This window comes from Ursus maritimus, unplaced genomic scaffold (assembly GCF_017311325.1).
Source record: "Ursus maritimus isolate PB19 unplaced genomic scaffold, ASM1731132v1 scaffold_6, whole genome shotgun sequence".
Taxonomy (NCBI): domain Eukaryota; kingdom Metazoa; phylum Chordata; class Mammalia; order Carnivora; family Ursidae; genus Ursus; species Ursus maritimus.
In genome coordinates, this window is record NW_024426774.1 from 48,233,471 (window position 1) to 48,256,417 (window position 22,947).

General features: G+C 49.2%; 2 protein-coding genes across 2 annotated transcripts; one reads left to right on the top strand and one right to left on the bottom strand.

The window, feature by feature from the left end:
* Positions 1-484: 484 nt before the first annotated feature.
* Positions 485-17,683, bottom strand: CCT7 (chaperonin containing TCP1 subunit 7). Its single transcript, XM_008699994.2, has 12 exons — positions 17,536-17,683; positions 12,232-12,385; positions 11,501-11,607; positions 9,367-9,492; positions 8,308-8,360; positions 7,784-7,955; positions 4,575-4,739; positions 3,574-3,762; positions 2,856-2,953; positions 2,376-2,508; positions 1,679-1,885; positions 485-831 (listed from the first exon to the last, which is right to left on the bottom strand). Exons 1-12 carry the CDS (start codon positions 17,539-17,541, stop codon positions 610-612), a joined length of 1,632 nt encoding a protein of 543 aa, XP_008698216.1. The 5' UTR covers positions 17,542-17,683; the 3' UTR covers positions 485-609.
* A 1,007-nt stretch (positions 17,684-18,690) lies between these two features.
* Positions 18,691-22,832, top strand: PRADC1 (protease associated domain containing 1). The gene is made up of 5 exons (XM_008699993.2): positions 18,691-18,865; positions 20,855-20,955; positions 21,480-21,589; positions 21,857-22,024; positions 22,277-22,832. The coding sequence occupies exons 1-5, from the start codon at positions 18,799-18,801 to the stop codon at positions 22,395-22,397; spliced, it is 567 nt and encodes a 188-aa protein (XP_008698215.1). The 5' UTR covers positions 18,691-18,798; the 3' UTR covers positions 22,398-22,832.
* The last annotated feature ends 115 nt before the right edge of the window (positions 22,833-22,947 follow it).

The window sequence follows — 22,947 nt, forward strand, 5'->3', positions numbered from 1 at the left end:
TCAGTCACCTCCTCGATGGACTTCTAAGGAATCACCACGGAATTTCAAGAGGATGTGGCCTCTCTAGAACATTCCTCCAAGAGCCCTCAACCATGAGATCTTGAATAAGAGAGACCAAAAACTGAGCCAAGAGTACAGAGGTAGAAGGAGCAAACAAGGTAATGTACACGTTCACTCAAACCCAGAGAAACCAGTGCCTGGCGAGGCCAGGGCTAAACAAGATGACATCAGCGTCCCAGCCACTTCTGAGACAAAGAAAACCCCCAAGTGAAACTTCTGGATGGAGGCGCCTCGAGTGGAGCTCCCTGCCAGCAGAGTGCACCCACATTCTGCCTTAATAACCAGAGGCTGCTGAGGACTCAGCCCAACAGAAAAGAAGAAAATGCTCCTATCTGGGTGTGAGCACATATGAAAGCAAAGTCCTGAACTAGAGCCAAGACATTTCCAAGCCAAACTCCCGTGCGCGAGGAATCTGCAAAGTGAATTCTAAGTCTTAAGTTTATTTAAATAAGCTCCAGCGAGAAGAGAGTGGGCCACTTACTACCCCTTCCTCGTAACACCAACTGACCGAGACAGGGAGAGGGCGCGCACGCTGCGGGCGGGCGCCTCTCAGTGTGGGCGGCCCCGGCCCCGGCCCCGGCCCGCAGCTGGGGGGGTGTCCACCGTCGAGCGAGGGTTTTTGATGGTCTCGTCCACCGACACGATAAGGCAGGCGGCCTCAGAGGCTGCGGTCAGCGCATTGATGCGTACCACGGCTGGCTCCCACACGAAGGCCTCGAAGTTGTCGGCAATGTCCTCGTTGTTGATGTCCACTCCGTACCACATGCCCCCCTGGAAGAACAGGAAGGGGGAGGTAATAGGGAACTGCTCTCAAATTTCTTCTCCCATATCCTCCACAAGACTCCAGGTGTTAGGAAACCTCACTCTCTCTCTACTTGCCTGCATGTCCCCAAGGAAGATGACGTCTGCCTGGCATCACACCGAGAACCTGGACGTGCACGTCTTCCCGCCTGTGCCCCTAACCACCCCCCCTTCAAACCCTGGATATGCTGCTCAGACAAGAGCTCTGGGCCCTCTTCTGGGCAACGTGCTGTGTTTTGGGGAGGCCCTGTCCTCAGGTCCCCCCGAGGACTGGATACTTCTCAAGAGGAATACTTTCCAAGCCCTTAGCTCACTGCTTCTGTTAGTCCCCGTTTCAGATGAGGAAATGGAGATGCAGAGAAGTGAACGATCTGCTTCAAGGCCTCCCACAAGTCAGAAGCAAGGCCACTCACTGAGGGCTGCTGTCACAGTCCCGAGCACTTAACAAATATCTGTCAGTAACTATTTGCTAAACAGCAAATGAACAAATTAAGCTCTTAAAGAGATCACAACTTAGAGGCGGTAGAGCCGTGGCTGGACCGCTGGTCAGCAGGGCTCCAGCCCACTTCACCACCACCCTGGGAAGAGGCGGCAGGGTCCCCCTGGTTCCTCTGATGGCCCCGCAAGGAGCGATCATACTCTCGGTAAAAGCACTGAAGAAACCCTGGAATGTCCAGTCTGGCACCGCGGCTCTCTCTGCCCTCAGAGGCAATTAGCTGGCACCGGGTTCAGTGCCAGCTCTGTCACTGGGGCCCAACACACACTCAAAATTTAGCCCCACGCACCCAATCCCTGGAGCCCAAGGAGAAGGACCCACCTGGGCATGCCGCGCCCGCAGCTTGTTGAGGATGTTTGTGGCATCAAAGCCAGCATTGTCACACAGCTGGCGTGGGATAATTTCCAAGGCCTTGGCATAGGCCCCAATCAACAGCTGCTGTTTTCCTGGAATGGTCCTTGAGTAATCCCGCAGGTACTTGGAGAGCTCCATCTCAATGGCCCCGCCACCGGCCACCACTGAATCGTTCTGTAGAGACCAGACCCACCTCTCAATGGTAATAGGCCCCTGGTCCAAGCTCCAGCCACAGCCAAGCTGGACCAGCCAGTCAGCAGTCCCCCTAGCACAGAAAGGGAGTGGTTCCTCATTCCTCCCACATCCCAAACCCCAGGAAGCCTACATGTGGCTCTTATCTAGCACATCCCAACTGCAATCTGGTGAACCTTTTGGTTTCTGACATCTTCAAGGTCACCTTGTAGTTTGAGGGCACTGGTACAATCATTGGGATGGCTGACGACAGCAGCTTCACTGTTCGCTCACAAGTCATAGCCTTTAAGGCAGCATGACCTATTTTGAGAGACTGAGGCTATTTTTCCATGCTTTTTAAGGCAACTCAGGGCCAAGAGGCCACTCAGGGAAGGACAGGTTATACAGGGAAGAAATCACCACATAAATCCAGGGTCTTATCAGCTGGGGAGGTCAAATAGGCAATGCAGGCAGGATACCCCCAGCCTAGTACCTTGATGGCCCTCCTGACAATCATGATGGCGTCGTGCAGGGATCGCTCGGTCTCCTCCATAAACTGCTCAGCACCACCACGAAGGATGATAGTGCAAGTCTTGGCCTTGGGGCAGCCAGTGAAGAAATTGTACCTACACGCAGGATCAAATCATACAGGTGAACTTGTGCTGCCGACTGCTGCGTCCTCCCGACACTCAGCAACTGCTCTTTTGTTCCTCACTAGGGTTTTCCAACCGCACTCTTGTAGACATGTTTTGGGGAAGGTGTGGGGCTGTAACCCTGGGGCATAAAATCTTGTGGAGTCAGACTTCAGACCCAACTTGAAATACTTTATATATCTAAGTTCTTTATGCCCCGAAAGGTGACACCTGAAAAAAGAGTAGCACATGTTGTATACCACCCCCAAAAGATGGCAGGCGGCCAGACCCAGGCAGGCCCCGTGAGCTCGGCCAGCAGGCAGCCCGGGCCTATGGCTTACCTCTCGCCTCCAATCTGCGTCTCTTCAAAGACCTGGCAGCGACCCAGCACATCTGACGACAGAGCATTCACACTGGTTTGGATGGAGCCTCCGCAGGCCTGAGGAGCACAAGAAGGTAAGATCACCTGGCAGTTAAGGCTCCCATAAAGCCAGAAGACAGCTTCCTGCCACCTAGCCTCAAAAGCCAATTCCCATGCTAAACCCTGCCACAGTGCCCCAGAGCCCCCTGCCCTGGATCACCCACTCTCACCCTTATCCCCCTGGAAGAGGAGAAAAGAAAACAGAACAAAGACACAGGACAGGCAAGCAGGCCTAGTTAAAAGGAGATGGGGACCCTTTACTTCACCCAAAACCCACTCCCCCAAACTAGCATGCCTTGGGCCCAAGAACTAGTTAGGATTGGTGCTTTAGACCTAACACATCTTTGGTGAGATGCTGAAGAAGAAAAGAGGGAAACCTGGCTGCAAACACCAATACTTGAGTTTATCTAGCTGATCAGAGCATTACTACTAGGTTCCCTCACAAATCAGATTTCCCGACTTGTTTTGGTTACACTGAGCATGTGCATATGGGGACTGGAGTGCTTCAAGGCAAAAAAAAGCGAAGACAGGCCTAGAGTCAGATGCCAACCCGACAGTGCATTCCAGTACACCAGGAGTAAATGAAAACCCCTCCAGGGCCACGAAGGCCAAGAAGCAGCACACGAATGTTTGGTTACCATCATCGTCCTCTTCAGATCCTCCTCCGGCACTCGGCCAGCACAGAACATGTCCCTGTCGGCAAAGTACTGGGTGGCCACATCCCCAATGGGGAGTTTGGACAAGACGACCTTGGCTCCAGAATGATGGATCCTCTCTAACTTGTCATAGAGAATGTTCCATTCAGCATCAACAATTGCCTGATAATCCTGAAGAGACCCAGAAAAGGATGAGGATGATTTTGGGGGGAGATTAGCAAATATGGTAGGCTGCAATATACCCCCCCAAAGTAAAATATACTGATTTATCTGGGAATTAATGAGGGTAAAGAGAATAGCCTCTCCTCAGTCCAACTAAACAAGAGACCCTATATGATACTTTAGGAACCACCTAAAACTTTCAAACACAAAAACAGAAAATAACCCCAGGACTGGGAGTTCCTCCAGAGCTGGCATCCCAACATATAAGAAATAGTTTAGCCTGACAGAGTTCTGGATTCCTCTGAGAAGCTGTACCCATGGAGATCCCAATGCCAAGACCCCTTCCCCCAGAGGCCATTCTTTGTTGGGAGCACATTACCTAACAGCACTTGCTTACAGCTGGGTGACACTGCTACCTTCAGAGACAGACTTGGTATTATCAGTTATGGGAGCATACCTGTCCCTACAGTGAGGGACCCAGTGTAGGAGGAGAGTCTTCATCTGCTCAAGTAAGAGGACTCAAAGTCCTGGGCTCGGTGTACAGGTGGAAGGCCCCCGCCAGCCCCTTCCTGGGGCCAGAGGAGAACATTTCAGCAGGTCTTCCCTAGCCACATCTCCTAAGCTTCAGGTCACTCAGAGAGTAGAGTGGGAAAAGAAGTGAGCCTGGCACTTGGACATCAACATATTCAGAGGGCCAGGAGGACAATGGGGTTCATAGGGAGTCTGAGAAACAGAGTGGGGCCCAAGATGGCCACAAAGACCCAAGGCTTTGGCCCAGAAAGCTGATCGTTCCCAGGTCACTGACAGCTGGTGGGGCCTACCTCAACCGTGTGGACTCTGATTTCAGCATTATCTTTCTCAGCTTTCAGCTCAAGCTCAACATTTAAAAGGGCAATCATTGGATTATTGTACTTTTTGGGTTGCATTTCAAACCCAGCATAAGAGAAAGTCTTCTTGAATGCGACGCCAGCTACCAGCTGGGACTCCTGTTTAAAAAAACAACAACAGTCAACAGTTCAGTACTGGCATGAAATGAAATCAAGCTAGTGGTGTACTAGGCTAACGTGTGTCCATGCCCGTGAACCTCAAAGACTTAACCACGTCTTTATTTCACTGTTAAAACAAAGCCTTTTCATTTTCATAAAAGCTGGGAAAAATACAAAACATAGTTTGGTTGTCCCTTCAGTACAAAGAAATCAATCATTCAGCCTGCAGAGACTAAGCATGGTAAAGGGCTGTTTGGGCTATCCTTTAAGCCTGACTTCCAAAGGGATAATGTGAATGTGTCCCTACAGTGCCAGGCAAGGCACTAGGCATTTATGAATAAGGCACAGGCTGTCTAATGCCTCCCCCTTCAATCCCAACTCAGTCCCCTCACCCAGTCTTCTATGGGACACGTCTCCCCACACCCCCCTGTATCTGCCCTGTGTGCACGCACACACACTTCGACCTGTGTGCAGTAGCCTAGGTGCTTCCTCTTTCCAGCAGATGAAGCCAAAAGGTCACAAGGGTCAGAAATTCCCTGTACAGTTCCCTAGCTACAATTGTGGCTTCCTACATTTCAGTCCCTCAGAATATGAGCTTCCTGTGGGTTGGATTTAATAGGGAATAGTTAAGAAAGCACGCTGCACTTGGGACTGACTTCAGCACTATCAAAAGACTCGGGTTCAAATCCCAGATCTCTTTCTTACTAAAAGACCAAGTCATTTCCCACTCAATAAAAAAGGGTGTATATTCAGCTCAATGGCCTCTATGCTCTCTGCCAGTGCTAACCCGTAATGCTGTAGTCTACCAGTGAACACATCTGTGCATCCCTCAAAGCCACAGCATCCTAACGGGGGTGATGCCTGCGCTCAATCAAGATGGATAAGCAGAAATCAGCTGAACAAAGAAAGGAAAAGAGGTTCCACAGAGGCCATGTGGTGGCATCAGAGAACGTGAAGCCACTGGCAGCTGCAGGAACACAGAGGGCAGGGGCCGGTCCAGGAGAATCTTACAGGCTCTGCTAAGGCCTGCCTCTCAGCCTGCATGCAATGTGGAACCCCAACAGGTTTCCCACACAGGGTAGTCAATTGTGGAACTTCACCATACATCAGAAAACAGGGCTGACTGAGGGGATCCAAGACTGGAGGAAGGGTGACCACTGCCAGGACAATGCTCTTGAGAGTTAGTAAAAGAGACAGCTTACAGAAGTAAATAGTAAGTTGGCAGGCAAGATGAGACAATGGTGATTGACAGGTTGTGAGAGGTTGTAAAGATTTTCGGAGAAAGTTTATTTATTTTTAATTTAATTTTTATTTTTTTTTGAGGAGTTGTAAAGATTTTCAAAGATGACCCTGGGTTTCTGGTGTGAGGGACTGAGTCAATGGTGGAGATACCAACTATGTCAAGGAACACAGAAAATGCTACAGGTCTGGAGGACGAGATGAGTTCAGTAGCAGTTAGACACAACAGCATGAGGCTCCAGGGGGTGGTAAGGACTGAAGACACAGATCAGGAAGTTCTCAGTTAATCCTGAGAATAAGTAAATAATTAGCACCACCATTTACTGAATTCTGTGTCAGGTTTTATATGCATTTAAGGAATGTGGGACAGGCTGAGGAAAAAGTGGGCTGGAGCCCCTGGCTTTCTCACCAGATGAAATTATTATTTTTGATCCCCAGTTGTGTGAATGCCAATCCAATCTCAAGAGTCTAGGGAAACAGGAAGGCCCGGGAGAAGATGGACTACTGCACCAAAGCTGTGGGCAGAGACAAAGTCGGTGAACCATGATGGCTGAGAAAGGAGTGCTACGGGGGCCAAAGATGGGGAGCTGCTCAGATGACCTCCAGATTCCTCACAGCTCTTACAGAAGAGAGAACCTCAGTCTGCTGACATGTGCCACGACAGGAGGAAGGGGAGGAAGGAGAACACAGTGGGGATGTAATCTGGAAGGGTAAAAGTCACAGAACAAAAAGTGAAGGGCTGGGCCAGGTTATAATTTTCAGGCAGGTCTTGCCCTGTCCATTATCACCTCAGGCCGGGTCACCAAGGTAGAGTAAAGAAGTAGGGCAGGCCAGAGCAGAGAAGGGCCAAAGGGGAATGGAGATACCACCATCAAGAAAGGCTTCCAGACAGATAGCACTGTGTTAAAAAAGAACAAGCTACAGTTATGCTGGGCAATGCAGTAGCCATGAGCCACATGTTGCTATTTCCATTTAAATAAATAAATGCTAAATGAGAAACTTACTCAGTTGTACTAACTGCATTTCAAGTGTTTGGGAGCTACATATGTCCATGAAATGGACAGCACAGACATGAACAGTCCTGCCATCGCAGAAAGTTCTTTCCTGAAGCACTGAATTAAAAGCCTGACATGCTGATATGGATCAAATTCTAAAATATGTTGTTAAATGAAGGGAGTTACAGAACACCAGGTATTATAAATGAACACTTGTGTTTAGAAGAAATATTTACATACGGGCTCATGGATACACACAGTAACTCTGAAAGCATTTGCAAGGCTGTGCACATGTGCGCACGCGCGCACACACACACACACACACACAACAGTGGTTTTATCTGGGGCAGGAACTGTACAGGGGACATTTATTTTTATCTTTAGGCCCCTTTATACATTTAGAACTATCTATCATCTATTCAAAATAAACGAATAAAAGGGAGAGCTTGGACATGTCACTTGGGAAAGAGTGGACCGAGAAGTACTTCTTGGATTTATTAACTGAGAGGGTCACAGGTAATTTATCGGACGGAGCCAGCATGATCCCCTCCCACATCACACTGAGATTCAAAAAAATCAACAAGTTCAATCTGCTCTTCTGCTGACAAGTAAATACAGGTCTGGAGAAATTACAAAATGTATGTAGAGTCACAGGCTGTAGTGACAGCATGGGGACGACAACTCCAGTCTGACTTCTAGCCCAGCATGCCTTCTCTCAACACCTGTAACGTGTGCTCACCTCCTGTACCAACCTGTCTGAAGAGCCCACGTGGAAGCAGGAGCCTCCCAGGGAGGCAGCAGCAGGCTTACCTCTAGAGCACCACCCTGCACCTTCTTGATTCCAATCATTTTAAGCTGCAACAAATCGTCGAGCATTATCACCGCATCCACCACCATCTTAGCGAAGAAGGCTTTCTGCTGGGAAATCAGCTTGGAGCTCAGAGCGGTCATGGCACACTTCTCCAGCAGCTTCCTCTGCTCCCTGGGACACAAGGATGGTGGGACCCGCGTCAGGCCCGGAAAGCCCCTCTTGTCTGAGTCTACTGCGTGTGGAGGGGGTGTCTGTTCTGGTCTCTAAACAGCCCCCACCAACTTCATCTTCCACATCTTTAGGACAGATTATCACTGACGGATGGTGACTGCAGTCAGAGACCTCCTGTGTGACAGCTCTAAGACTACAGTGTACAGCCCCTTTTGTGCTGTGTGGGCTGGGGCACAGCCAAGGGTCTGGCAAGAGCCAAACAGCCCCAGGTCCATAGAGGGTGGCAACACGCTTCTATGTCCAATTTGGCCACAGAAAGTTAAGGTTCTGACAAGGCCCACCGAAAACTTACACTTTATCTTCCTTCTTCACGGTCACAGCGATCTCTTTGATCTTGTTAACTGCCTGCCAACAACAGAAGCCCAGTGAGTCTCTGGTGCCAAGGGCAAACAGGAGAGGCGGGTCCCAGTCTCTCCTGCCACTCTCCAATCTGTTTATTCCCAAATCTTAAACATTCCCACTCTGCAGCTAAAACAACACTTCCAAGTCTTGTAGCTGCCCAGAAACACACATCTCTACAGTTTAGAAAACTCCCAGTGACAAATAGGTATAGGCGTAGGTATGGTTTAGGTATAGTTCTGAAAAATCATCAGGGTATTTCCAGGATTTAACTCTGAATATTCAGGGAACAGACTAAAATAAATGAGTGGAAACAAGCTACGATGCTAGACTGGGCCGAATCTTCTGGCTTATGAAAAACACCCATGATGACTTCTAACAATTAATATATTAATATATTTGATATGTTATGTAATATATTTGTATGTTAAACTTAGTATCTTTTCAAAAGCACTTCTCATATATGATCTCATTTTAATGTCACCACCCAGAGACAGTAAATAACTTTGCGGGGGGTGGAGAGAATCTCAGGCAGACTCCCCACCAAGCGTGGAGCCTGACCCAGTGCTTGATCCCATGACCCTGAGCCGAAATCACAAGTCGGACACTTAACTGACTGAGGCACCCAGGTATCCCTGAACAGAGACAGTAAAGGGAGAAAGTCAAGCCTAGAGGGACTGACTTGCCCAAGACCACAGGATGAAGGTCAAAGATCAATAAAAGCAGGTTCTTCAAGATGTGTGCCATGAGAAACTTGATAAAAAACAAATCAAACAAGCCTAGCTCTCACTTACTGAGTCCACCAGGAAACCCGAGGCTTAAAGAATAGCTACAGAATAAACCCGAGGCTTAAAGAATAGCTAAAGAATGGTAGAACTCAGATTCTTAAGAATAAGTCAGAAAATGTGCAAGGAACCCTGTTACCAGTCTCTCTACCCCACTAAAGGTATTATCCTAAGAGAAACATGAAGGTACCCAGGCACAAGGCCGAGGGTAGCCAATATTCCCATACCAACTGGGTGGCGGTGCGGAAAGCTCGGATGATGATCTGTGGGTGCAAACCTTCCTCCACATAGGGTTTCACTTGCTTCAGAAACTCTGCAGCCAGCAGGGTCACCGAGGTGGTACCATCACCGACCTGGAAGAAGATGACAGGAAATTCACACTTTCTCATGTTTAGAGATAAAGTCTGGAAATCCATTTTTAGGCAACCTACCCATTTAAACTGGGGAGTGTTTAAATGAGTGTGAAATGTTTTTTCTGGAAGCACAGGTGATGGCAACAAGTACAAGGAAGGTAATGGTAGTTAGGTATCCACCCCATCAAATGACTCTGGGCTACAAAATAAATTCCCCAGCCAGGCCCACTCTCCAAAGACAGCTGATCTGGACAATCAGAGTTCCTCAGCATATGAAATCACATAAGCAGATTAACAAAAACTTATTTATTGCACACAGGTATGATGAATAAGGCAGAGACATCAATAAGGCATGATGAATAAGACATGAGACAAATATTCTTTAAGGAGTACAAAATACTACGGGAGTTGACAAAAAGATAATTTCCAGCCAAATCCCACTAAAACAAACCTTCCAGGACCAAAGTCCTTTACATTTTAAACACTGTTTGGAATAGGCAGATCACTAGTCTGCTAATCTTTCTAACATAGTCATTTTCTACAATGGGATCTAAACCCTATTTTTAATGAAGGAGAAAAAGAATAAGCTAAAACCAGTTCACCTCTGATTTAGCAGAAATTTACTTTCAACTCACTTATGTGTAATGGGAGATATTTTCAAGGGGGAAAAAGTGTTACTGTGGTAAAAGGTTTAAGCTGCCAAATTCCTGGCCAGAAAGGTATTAGTCCTGGGGCGCCTGGGTGGCAGAGCGGTTAAACGTCTGCCTTCGGCTCAGGGCGTGATCCCGGCGTTATGGGATCGAGCCCCACATCAGGCTCCTCTGCTATGAGCCTGCTTCTTCCTCTCCCACTCCCCCTGCTTGTGTTCCCTCTCTCGCTGGCTGTCTCTATCTCTGTCGAATAAATAAATAAAATCTTTAAAAAAAAAAAAAAAGAAAAGAAAAGAAAGGTATTAGTCCTTTGTTGAAGACAATAACAGGTCAAATCCAGACTATTCTCACTTTAATTTTATATAAGCAATACTGTTTTATAGGCTACTGGGTCCTAATAAACCTTTTTATATAACTTCAGAACATATTTGTAATACTCTTAAAATGCAAGCCTGTTTCCTCTCAACATTTATTATCAAGATTCTAGTGTTAGAAAAAAAAATTTTTTTTTTAAAGATTTTATTTATTTATTTATTTGACAGAGATAGAGACAGCCAGCGAGAGAGGGAACACACGCAGGGGGAGTGGGAGAGGAAGAAGCAGGCTCATAGCGGAGGAACCTGATGTGGGGCTCGATCCCAGAACGCTAGGATCACGCCCTGAGCCGAAGGCAGACGCTTAACCGCTGTGCCACCCAGGCGCCCCTAGTGTTAGAAAATTTTTAAAAAAGACTATTTATTTGACACAGAGAGGTATAGCAAGAGAGAGAGAGAGCACAAGCATGGGGAGCGGCAGGCAGAGGGAGAGGGAGAAGCAGGCTCCTCACTGAGCAAGGAGCATGACTGGGGCTTGATCCCAGAACCCTGGGATCATGACCCACCGAAGGCAGACGCTTAACCAACTGAGCCACCCAGGCGCCCCTAGTGTTAGAAATGTTTTAAGACAGACTGGTTAATGCCATCATATTGTTCATTTAAAAATAGCTGAAGTGATAAATTTTACGTTATCTATGTTATACCAGCAAGGAAACAACAACAACAACAACAGGTAAACTGGAAACCTTAAAGTTTCCAGCCCCATCATATAAGATGACTAACACATGAGAGATTAAATTATTTACCAGGTCACTGATACGAATGACAGTACATGAGCCTGGTCCTAAGATCTCAGCTACACGCAGTTAAATAGTATAAATTTTAAAAGATTATCAATTCCATCTAAATATTTTACAAGCATGTATTATTTATTAAATCATAATTTCAGAGTTAAAATCAGAAAAATTTTAAGAGAGAAAAGCAAAGGAGCAAGCAGGCACGTATTTCAACCTTTATGTAAACACACACGCTTGATTTTCCCACCTCAGCATCTTGGGATTTGGCAATGTCCACTAAAGTCTTTGCTGCAGGATGGACAACATCTAGGAGTTTCAGAATTGTGGCCCCATCATTAGAAATTGTTGCTTTGCCTTAAAAGGAAAAACACAAAGTAAAAACGTAAAGACCCTTTTCCCAACTGGACTTGGAGCCCACACACACTTTATTGGGATGGGACAGAGATAATGGCATATATGAACTGATCTTTTTATTGACTTAGCTCTCTGCACAAAGGGCCACCTAAAATCACAAGCTTCCGAAGACCATGAGCTCCTGATTTTCTCTGAACAGCATTTAGCATACCTCAAACTGAATGTAGGAAACATTACTTTAAATGAGAACGAAAACTGTTCAGATATTCTTGACACAGTTGATACTCTACTATCTCACATGTCAGCTAATACACTAAAACACGAGGGGGAATTCTGTCTTGGTAACATGATACCATGGGAACGATCACAGGCAACTCAGATGGTTCTATTTCATGCTTCCAGGCTGCATCTAAGAGGCAACAGGCTCCTGAGCCCAACTTCTCCCATATATTCCCACAGGGTTCAGCACTCAGGACAAAGTATGAAATGGAACCATTTCATAGTGCGCAATCACTCAGAGAGCTTAAAAGCAGTGGCATTTCTGATGCCAACCTCTGCTAGCCCCAAACACTCTCCAGCAGTCCCCTCTCCTGCACACTGGCCTGAGGAACCCTGCAGACTTACCTCGGCCATCTACAATCAGCTTGTCCATGCCACGAGGGCCCAGGGTGGTTCTTACAGCCTCCGCAATCACCTGGCAGGCGCTGATGTTACTTACAAGCTGGGGGATGCCTTGGGAGCTATCGGTCCCCTCTTTCAACAGGATAACTGGTGTGGGCTGGAGAAGAAAGAGCAATGGACTGCTTTTAATAATCATCTCTTACAGTGAAATTCAAGGAGGGAGGAGAAAGGATAAATGTTTCCATCTCTCCCCTAACAGACATATCTGGAGGCCTTTTAAAGATCTGACAGAGAGAGACAGCATGTGCAAGCGTGCACGTGCACATGCGGAAGGGGAGCAGAGGGAGAGAAGGAGACTCCCCACTGAGCACGGAGCCTGACGCAGGGCCCGATCTCACGACCCCGAGATCATGACCTGAGCCAAAATCAAGAATCAGACACTTAACCGACAGAGACGCCCAGGCGCCCCTCTGCAGGCTTTTTAAAACCATATTCCCGAGGCCCACCACACTGATTCCTTAACCAGCCCCTACATCCAGAGATACTGCCAAGACCACAGCATACCCTGCAGGTGTGCTAGAAAATGGTATGAGAAGCATGATTTAGTCTACAAGAACAAATCAAATATTGTGTTCTCCAGTGCTCAGTGGATAAGCCTAGCCTTTTCAACTTCTGACACTATTCCCTGTGTTGAAGAATTAGGTCACAGCACAGGAGGAAGCTGCTCAGTGTTCACCCTCCAGCAAAACCACCACTTATCTGCATTACAGCTTAATCCCAGAGAACTTGCTAGGGCACTGATGCAAAACACCGAGGTGCCAACAGCCTCGGGTGGTTTCCCGGTGCTGGCCAACAAGCATCTTTCCTAACCACGCTTGGCGGGACTGTATGCAAGGAGCCAGGCAGAGACAAACTGCTAGCATGTCTGTCCCGCCTCACAACGTGACCATAAATCTAATTCGTGCAACAGTGCTTCCACCTCTCATGCCAGTTCCACACAGCTTCCCTGTGACCAATCTCCAAACAAACGTCCCCAGGCATTTTTCTCTATTTTGCATGCTAGCCTCGAGAACAGTCAGTATTCCTACAGAGGCTTCATTTGCAGACCTGCCTTAGAAACTCTGGGAAGACAGGGATACTTGCCTATTTTAAAAGCCTGCTTAGAGACCCTTGCTTTAATTCCTCATCTTAGCAAACCAGTTTGGATCAAAACCTGTGCCTTCAGAGATGAGCTCAGAACCACACTCAGCCCTGCATTTGTGACTTAATTTTGTGTGTGAAACAAAATACAGTAAGGGTGCTGTTTCAAAACTTGTTATGCTATGTGTGTACTACTAGGCTGTGACTTAAAATTTCTTACCACGGACTGCAATATGAAGTTTGAAAGCCACTGCCCCTGTCCACCCCTACCAGGTACTTCAGGTGTCTGAGCAGGAAAGACACAGGACACGGAAGCACAAGGGAGATCTTGACCCAACAATAAGGAGTCAGGGATTCACACACCAGAAAGCCTAGTGACCCATGAGACTGACTCCATATTCACTGGGCAATTCCCGATAAAGGCTAACTCCTTTGGCCACTGCAGCTGGACAGCAGTGGGCAGGAGGAAGATTGGAACAGGGCTGAAGAGGCAGGTAAGAACCAGACTGCACACTCAATTGTAGACCATGGTAAGGAATTTGGATTTTATACCTACATAGGAAGCCCTGGAAAAACTTTTAGCAGAGGATTGGCATGTTCTGATTTACATTTTATCTATATAAAATATAAAGAGAGAGAAAGCAGGAGGCAAGATATAACATGTAAATGCATAAAAGGGGGCTGGAAAGATGTGCAACAAACTCTAATGAGTAAGAGAGTGGGAGTAAAGAGGGTTTTGATGCTTTGTATTGTGTATTTTCTGTTTTGTTTCAATGTTTTCCCAATGAACACATACATTTCTTTTCTTTTTTCTTTTTTAAAGAATACCTGTCAGATAACTCCCTAAATCTGGGGTCAGATTACCCCCTTTCACAGTAGTGTCTTAGGTCTCGCAGTAAGAAATGGCATCTTTATACTCCCAGCATTCTTTCAGGCCTCTTACACCTTCTATAAGGAAAAAGGTGTCCTCTTCAAAGGCCCCACCCTCTCCCAATCCTGAAAATTATTCCTCATGGCAGCCCCCACACTTCTTCGGTTCATCCTTGCCCTGGATAGTCTTACACTTCAAAAACTAACTTGGATCTCAAGTTCTTCCTGTTGCATTCAACAAATTTTCACCTCTCCAACAGGATAACTTAACAATGCTTGAGAAGGCTCTTTCTTGCGTCCACTTCCAAACTGTATGCCTACTTACAAGAGCTACCCTGGCACTTTTCCTTTTCTTTAAAGATTTTATTTATTTGAGAAAGAAAGAGAGAGAGAGAGAGAGCGCGCGAGCGCACGAGCATGAGCAGGGGGAGGGGCAGGAGGAGAAGACTCCCCGCTGAGTAGGGAGCCGTTGGGGAGGGGGGTGGGGAAGCGGACGACAATCCCTGACCTTGGGATCATGACCTGAGTCAAAGGCAGATGCTTAACTGACTGAGCCACCCAGGCACCCCATTTTTTTTTTTTAAGATTTTATTTATTTATGTGTGAGAGAGTAAGGGCACCCACAGGGGCAGGGGGAGCAGAGACAGAGGGACAAACACAGACAGAGGACAAACCCCACAGCCCGACAGGGGGCTCTGTCTCAGGTTCCTGAGAACATGACTGAGCTGAAACCAAGAGTCAGACGCCCAATGGGCTGAGCCACCCAGGCGCCCCTACCCTGGCTCCGTCGGTAGAGCATGCGTCTCTTGATCTCGAGGTCATGAGTTTGAGTCCTATGTTCACTGTACACTTTACTTAATAAAATGTGTGTGTGTGTGTGTGTATGAAGATATTTCAAAAAAGTAAAAAACAAAATGAAACACTTTCTTACCAGGCCAGCAATTCATCAGAGCCCCAATTCTTCCAAGATGTTTTCTCAACAGCAGCTACTAGGAGCACCCTGAACAGAGGATCCCGTAATTCCTTCTGCTTTCTCTTGTGTACAACTTTTAAAACACCAGCCATCTTAAAGTATGAGCTTCCCAAAGGTAAGGATTATAGTCACCTCAATTTGTGGAGTGCCTAGATTTGGCCACATATGAAGCAATACGTAACCGCTTTTGATATTGAAAATTCAACTTTATATATACTTTTAAGTGTCTGATATACGCCATGAATTAAGATAGCCCTGGCTTCTCAAAGCACTGGCAGTATGGTCACACTAAATCCATGGAGAATTCTTAAGTACAAAGCAAGCAGGGTTCAGAAGCAGCTGATCATGTAGTCCCCTCATTCCCTATGCTTTGTAGGCCTTACAGAAATGGCAGGCTGGGTAGAGGAGGGATCCTAAGGGAAAGGAAACGTGGCAAAGCTGGACTGTGCCAAGCCGGGTTGAGCAGGATGGGTCCTCTTCTATTAGCTCCCCAATGGCATGCACTGCTATGGAATGTCCAGCTTCTTTTCTAAGTTACTTTTCAATCTCACTCATTTTTACTCAAGTAAAGAAACAATAGTGGAACCAGTAATCTGCCAAGGGTATCACGGAAGGCTCTGGCATTTCAGCTTAATGATCTTCATCTTCATCCTCCCTAAAAACTTATACAGCAAGGAAACAGAGCAGGGGTCAGTTAAGGAAAAACCCAAGTGTGGTGGAGCCCCTCAGTGAAGGGTTTTATCACCAGACAGAAGAACCTCGGTTGTGATCCTCAGTTCCTTGAATGCCAGCCAAAACTCTTATGGTAGCCTTGCCAGCAGGATAGAGTACAGGGAGGAAAGCAAACATCACCAAGCACCGCGCAGAACAGCTAACGTTTGCGGAGTTCTTACTACATGCTGGGCGCTTTATATTAGCTCAAAGAATCCCCTTAAGACAGTGAGGGCAAGAAATTTAATAACATGCTCCACGTCACACACCTAGTAGGTGGCCCAGCTTAGTTATAAACCTAGGCATCCAGTGTGGCTCCAGAGCCCTTGCTCTCAAGGGCTCTGCTGTCTCCATACGGAAGATGGAGGTGACTTCAAGAATAGGTAATGCTTAAGAGGGAATGGAAAAGGGCAGTACTAGAAGTAAAGGGGAGAAAGTACAGATTAATTCTGGGTTCCTTCTACCGTGGGTACAACTGGATTCACAGGGCATTTGGTAACAGAATGAACACCTCATAGGTGTCAGTTTGACATCTACCAGGACAGGAAGCAGCAGCAGCAGGCCAGAAAAGAACAGTGGGCTTCCTCTGGCTGACAGACTAAAATGAACGAGTGAACTGCCAAGTGCACCACAGGGAGCGGTATCTCAGTCAGGGTCCTGCCTCAGACATCCCCTTAAAAGCCGACCCTGTTCAAAGCAACTCAAGAGACAGCAGCAGGCTTGGGGTGCATGGAAGGCATCTACGGCCCTGAGATGGCAGAAAGGGATGGTGCGGAAGCGGGCAGGGCTACAGGGGGCCTCCGGGATTCACCAACACCCCTAATTCAAGAAGAGGAGACCCAGAGTTAGATGGCCAACTAGGAATAGCCTGGTCTGATGCCAAATCCGGAAGGGCAGTCAGGGTCGGAGTCAAAGCCCGGGTCTTCCCACCTCTGATGTAGCGTTCCCACGTGCCCTGTCCATTCTCCCGGCTCAGGAGCTGCACCCCCAACAACCAGCTGGCATTACATGACATTCAGCAGGCACTAAAAATGCGTTTACTTAAGCAACGAACGAGTGAGTGTTCAAGTACGAGCATGTACGCAGTACACGTACGCAGTAGCAGGCGCGCCGGCGGACCCGCGAGCAATCATAGTAGAGCCCTTCCGCTCCGCCCAACAGAAGGTCCCCATGCTGCCTCAGCCCGTTCTAGGAAGCACACGTTTTTACGTCCCACGTTTCCCAAGGCACCAGTGCCTCCAAGTCGGCCCGCCGACCGTGTACGCATGCACGCTCAAGCCGCACTCGTTTAACACTGGTTACCATTGTGGAGAGGCTCCAAAAACCCGGTCCCCTAAGCGGGCTCGCGGCCCCGAAGCAGCCTGGGACTTGTAGTTCCCAGCCGGTAAGACCAAGACTTCCCTGCAGCCCCACAAAGCCCTCGCCCAGGGCCCCTGTGCCGTGCTGGGGCCGAGCCAGGCCGCGGCGGGCCGGGGTCGCCCGTAGGCAGGGGGTCCAGGGAAGGACAGAATCGGTAGCCAGCGGAGGGCCCTAGGCGACTGACCCCGGCAGGGCGGCGCCACCCACGGGCCGGATGGCAGCGGATGGCGACGGATAGGCGAAACGCCACTCACCATCATTTTGGGAGCTTATTCAGTGGCCCGCTACTCCTCCCGTCTTCTCCTCGTCCCGGCGGCCCAGCAACCCCACAATCCCCCGCGCCAGAGAAATCCCCGGAAGCTTCGCCTAGCCGTTGACTCGGGAGAGGAAGGGGACAGGCCACTTCCGCCACTCTATGGCTTGCTACCACAGAGTCGACACGGCTAGAAGGGCCAGAGGCTGGGCCTTGGAGGGTGCTTTTGCGCGAAGTGTTGGTTGCGGGGTTTTGGTTGTGCCTTTCTCTTTTTATATGTAGAATCCTTGCTCGGCCCGCGTTACCCGCTAAACCTCATCCCATCCCCCTCCCGAACGCCAGATCAAGGAATACAATAAACACAAACATTTATTGAACGCTATGTTCAATAGGCTTACGTTTAATAAGCACTTGGTGAGAGATCTCATAAGCCCTTCCAATCCCATCGCGTTGGTACTGTTATCATGCCCATTTTATAGATGAAGGAACTGAGGCTAAGAGGTTATGAAAAGTGTCCAAGATCACAGTGGTACGCTAAGTGGTAGAGAAGCAGGCGTGGGTACCCGGCACCTGGCCCCAATGTCCATTTTCTGGCTCTGCGCTGGCCACAGCCTCCTCGAGGGAGGGGATCACTAAGCCGCGTCCCCAGCGCCTACCGACAGAGAGCGCGCAGGCACTAGTGGAACTGCGCAGAGAACGAGCGGAGCGGAGGTCGCGGGAGACCACCTGGGAGCCAGACGAACGCCTTCCCAAAGAGGAGGTGAGGAAGAGGAAAGCACAGTTGAGAAGCAAATCGTCGTCTTGCTAGGCGGCCACAGGGAAGATCCGGCCGAGACCGCACCAGCTGACGGCCCCGACATTCCGCGGCTGAAGCGAGTTCAGAGGGTTGCCCACCTCCAGTTCGCTTTCCTGCCTGGCCAGCCCACCAGCCCACCAGCCCACGCGGTCCTGGAGTCGAATCCAAACTAAGAAATGCTGGGGCGAGGGTTGGGGGGGGCGGCAGTTGCTCTTAAGAGTTTAGACCAATCAACCCTCGGCCCCACTTCTCTGGACCAATAGGAAGTGGGCTAAGGCGCAGGGGCGGAAAGTGTAGCTACACGAACAGGCATCAGAGCCAATCAGCCGGAGGCCTCGTTCCCGTCCGCCAACCAGCGGTAAGAGCGGGTTTGGGGGCTGGAGGCCGGGGCAGCTGTCAGGCTGAAGTCCAGCGAGCTAGCGCGGTGGGGCGGCTGGAGGAAGCGCGGCGCCGGGCCGGGCCCTGGAGATGGTCCCCGGCGCCGCGGGCTGGTGTTGTCTCGTGCTCTGGCTCCCCGCGTGCGTCGCGGCCCACGGTGAGCGGCAACGGGCGGGGCTGCACTGCGGGGCGGGGCTGGCCCTCTAGCTCACTCGCGTGTCGGGCCGGGAGTCACGGGTCACCTTGGGGACCCCGCGAGTTCGGGGCAGGGCATGTCTGGGGATGGGCGACTGGACTGGGTGGGTGCTGGTCCCCAGCGACATGAGCAGGGCGCGGCCTGAGGCTGGACTCTGAGTCCTCAGCTCCCCCACGTCGAGGCAAGACTCCTCTCCACGCCCCCAGTAGCGCCGACCCAGATGGCTGAAGGGGCGACCAGGAGAAGGAACAAGGGACAGCTAGAGGTATTACAAGCTGGAGATACGTATGTGAGCACTCACATACGCATACAGGAGCACACATTCTTACACGTGGGCTCGCACGTACACAAATACACACGCAACCTGTTTGCACCTGAAGGAGCACATAAACATATACACCCATACACACATGAGCACATACGTATACCCACACTTGATTTACACAAATCAGCAGATGCGAAGGCCAGGCAAAGATGTGTGTGAGAAGGAGGAGGAGTTCAGTGTTAAAGGTTTCTCCGTAATGTATCTGTATCTGATGGGAAGTCCCCACACCCAGGATAAAAGGCTGTAGAGCCCAATGGCAAGCCAGTGGAACTCTATCGGGTGGCTGTGATTTGGGCAGGAGAGAAGGACGGCTAAAGCTGCAGTCTGTCCTAACCCTGACACACAACAGTGGCTTGATAGTTTGTTGACTGACTACTTGACCTGTGGCAGCAGCTTCCACACTTACATACTCCTCAGTCTCTCTAGGTTGAGGAAACCAGGGATTCAAGTCCAGGTAAACTATTAAACTTTGGTGCTGAAGAGAAGATCCCAAACCCCAGAAAAATCTGCTTGTTCTGAAAATTCTGTTCCTCAGTGCAAAGGAGCTGAAAATAGTTGTTCATTCCTTCAACAACCTTTATTGAGCACCCACATATCCTAGCCGCTGTTACATAATGTGGATACAGCGCTGAACTAAAAGCTACAAAACTGTGGTTCTTGCCTTAGTGGAAGAAACAGACATTAAACAAAAAATTATGAATACTGTATAATTACAAATTATGTTGAAAGTGTCAATGGAGGAAAAGCTGATTTTGAAGGGGCATGGGGGGAGAGCAGTGACAGGGCAGAAGGTTTCTCTAGGAAGTGACATGTCAGCTATGACCTAACCAATGAGTAGGCGTGAGCTAGGTGAAGAGTAGACTGGGGTGGGGTAAGGGGAGGAAGCCCTCCCACGTAGAGGGAACGGTTGCCAGAAGACTCAGAGAAGTGATGAAACTGAAAGGAGGCCAGGAAGGAGTAGATGAGGTTGTAGCAGTAGCCAAGGGCCAGATGGAAGGGGACCTTGCAGGCCACAGTTAAATGTTTAGATCTCATTTTTAGTGCAAAGGGTAGTTGTTGAAGGGTACTGGAGCCATAGGAGTGGTGACCTGATCATAGTTGTTTTATGATATTTTAAGAAGCCCCCTGGCTGTTGTTTGGGGGAATGGTGGGAGAGAGCAAGAATGGAGGCAGATAGACCAGTTAAGAAGCTGGACCAGTGAGGACAAGAAATGATGGTGGCTGGACAAGGGTCATGGCAATGGAACTGGAGTCAACTTTTAAGTTTTAGTGAGGATCATTTTAAATCCAGGCTGCACAGCTCCACCTTGAAACGCTCAGGTCCACTTCAGAGCAAAAATGGATTCATCCTGAGAGAGAGAACACAGCGGCTCTCCATCTTCCTGGGTCCCCTGCGCAGCAGCAGCCCCAGCTGATCTCTCTGGGGTTACTAACTCTCTCTGCATCAGCTCTATCCTCCCTGGGGCAGAGACAATCTCTCTCACCCACCTGGAGGACTCACTTGGCTGAAGCTGGGTCCCTGAGCCCAGACTATAGCCAGCCTCATTGAAGACAAGGGGTCCATGATCTGAACTTGAACCAGCTTGTTCCCTGGAGGCTTCTCACCTGTACTCTTTATCTCTCAGGCTTACGCATCCATGATTATTTGTACTTCCAAGTGCTGAGTCCTGGAGACATTCGATACATCTTCACAGCCACACCTGCCAAGGACTTTGGTGGCATCTTTGTAAGTTCGGGGAGACCCTTTCGTCTCTGATCTTGTCTCTACCTCCATCCCACTAAGTAAGGTGACCCTCTCATCCCTTCGACCAATACTTGAGTGCTGGGACAGGGAAGGGTGCCGAATCCAGCTCTGTCCTCCTGGGGCGGCTGTGCAGAAAGGGCTTCCAGCTAGCTACCCTCCTGGGTGTAATACAAACTTGGGCACCAGACAGGGGCTAGCTGTCTTCACTGGGGACATCAGATAGCGAGAAACCAAGGGTTCTGCTAGCTCTGTCTGCACTATGTGACGTAAGACAGGTTACTTCCCCTTTCTGGGTCCATACCAACTCCCCTACGTATCTCATAGAAAGGCAGTGTGGAGTGGGACAACTAGATAAGCCTTTGTGAAAATTTACTAAAAATACTTCAGTGCCCAGCGTATAGAAACCACTCCACGTTTCCTTCACACTTTGTGAGGAACCAATAGAATGGGACTGTCCGCCTAAACTAGCATGTCTCCTCATTCTGACCTATCTGAATGTCTTTCAGCACACAAGGTATGAGCAGATTCACCTTGTCCCTGCAGAACCTTCAGAGGCCTGTGGGGAGCTCAGCAACGGTTTCTTCATCCAGGACCAGATCGCTCTGGTGGAGAGAGGGTAAGGAGCAGGCAGAGACAGGCGCCAGTGGAGGGCAGGTGTAGTGTAGATTCCGAGAACAGTGTTGGTGGTGGTGCTCTGAAATAGCTGTTCTTAAATAATTCACATTTGTAATGGTCTTTAAGAAACGTCTTAAGATGATCCGTGCCTTTTGGCCATTTATAAAAAATTCTCCCTGGTCCTTCTTTCATCTTTCCAGTGTGACAGTCTGGAGGAGGGCTAGCTAGGACCCTGCCTTTTCTTTGGTCTCATCACCACCTCTTCCAGGGGCTGCTCCTTCCTCTCCAAGACCCGAGTGGTGCAGGAGCACGGCGGGCGGGCAGTGATCATCTCTGACAATGCGGTTGACAATGACAGCTTCTACGTGGAGATGATCCAGGACAGTACCCAGCGCACAGCTGACATCCCTGCCCTCTTCCTGCTCGGCCGAGATGGGTGAGGGCTCCTTGTCTCTGGCTATATCAGCACCAGCCTGGGTGCCATGACTTGGGGAGGTCAAGGGCAATCACCAGTCCCTTCCCACAAGCCTCAGTTGGAGGGCCAAGAGTCCTTGGGCCAAACAAGTTGGAGGGCCCCAGTTGGAGGGCCAAGTCCTTGGGCTCTAGAACTCCCAGAGTGATGGGGACAGTGGGGCATGATGGGGTGCTGAGAAAGTTACCATCACCACCTCTCTTCATGCCCTCCCAGCTACATGATCCGCCGCTCCCTGGAACAGCATGGGCTGCCATGGGCCATCATTTCCATCCCAGTCAATGTCACCAGCATCCCCACCTTTGAGCTGCTGCAACCACCCTGGACCTTCTGGTAGAAGAGCTGGTCCCACATACCAGCCTTAAAACAACTCTGGGCTGGGAAAGGAAAATCCAGGAATTCTGCTCTTTGGGATTTGGAGATAGCATTTGGGGACAGGTGGAGCTGGGCAAAGGAAAAAGGCTTGGGCCTTGGCTATGCTAAAAGCCACGCCACTGGCCTTCCCTTCCTCAGGGCCCCCAAACATCTCATGCTATGGGGAGAGGCAAGAGTCAGGCCCCAGAGTTTCTTGGCTAGAACCTGGAACAAAAGGGGCTAAAGGCAGGTGGCCTGAGAGCCACCTGTGACCTGTCACATCCCACCTGGCTCCAACCTCCCCTTCCCAGGGTCTCCTCAGTGTACTTCACAGCAGCTGCTGGAGTCCAGGAGCTGGTGTTTGAGGAATTAATAAACCCTCACTGACTTTTTAGCAATAAAGCCTCTCATCAGGGTCGCAACCGTGTCCTAGAATAAGAGCACGTGGGTGGGAGGGGTCTTCATACTCATCTGATCCCATGTCCTTATTTTGAGGTGGAGGAAACTGAGGCTCACAGAGGGTAAATAACTTG

What these genes read in the sequence shown, in the direction of transcription:
- PRADC1 (XM_008699993.2), top strand. Translation starts at nt 18,799, where the DNA reads ATGGTCCCCGGCGCCGCGGGCTGGTGTTGTCTCGTGCTCTGGCTCCCC. An exon ending in AGGACTTTGGTGGCATCTTT is followed by an intron (nt 20,956 to 21,479) that starts GTAAGTTCGGGG and finishes AATGTCTTTCAG; the next exon opens with CACACAAGGTATGAGCAGAT. An exon ending in ATCGCTCTGGTGGAGAGAGG is followed by an intron (nt 21,590 to 21,856) that starts GTAAGGAGCAGG and finishes CACCTCTTCCAG; the next exon opens with GGGCTGCTCCTTCCTCTCCA.
- CCT7 (XM_008699994.2), bottom strand. An exon ending in TCCGCACCGCCACCCAGTTG is followed by an intron (nt 8,361 to 9,366) that starts GTATGGGAATAT and finishes TGTTGTTGGCAG; the next exon opens with GCAGTTAACAAGATCAAAGA. An exon ending in ATCTGAAGAGGACGATGATG is followed by an intron (nt 2,954 to 3,573) that starts GTAACCAAACAT and finishes TGTGCTCCTCAG; the next exon opens with GCCTGCGGAGGCTCCATCCA.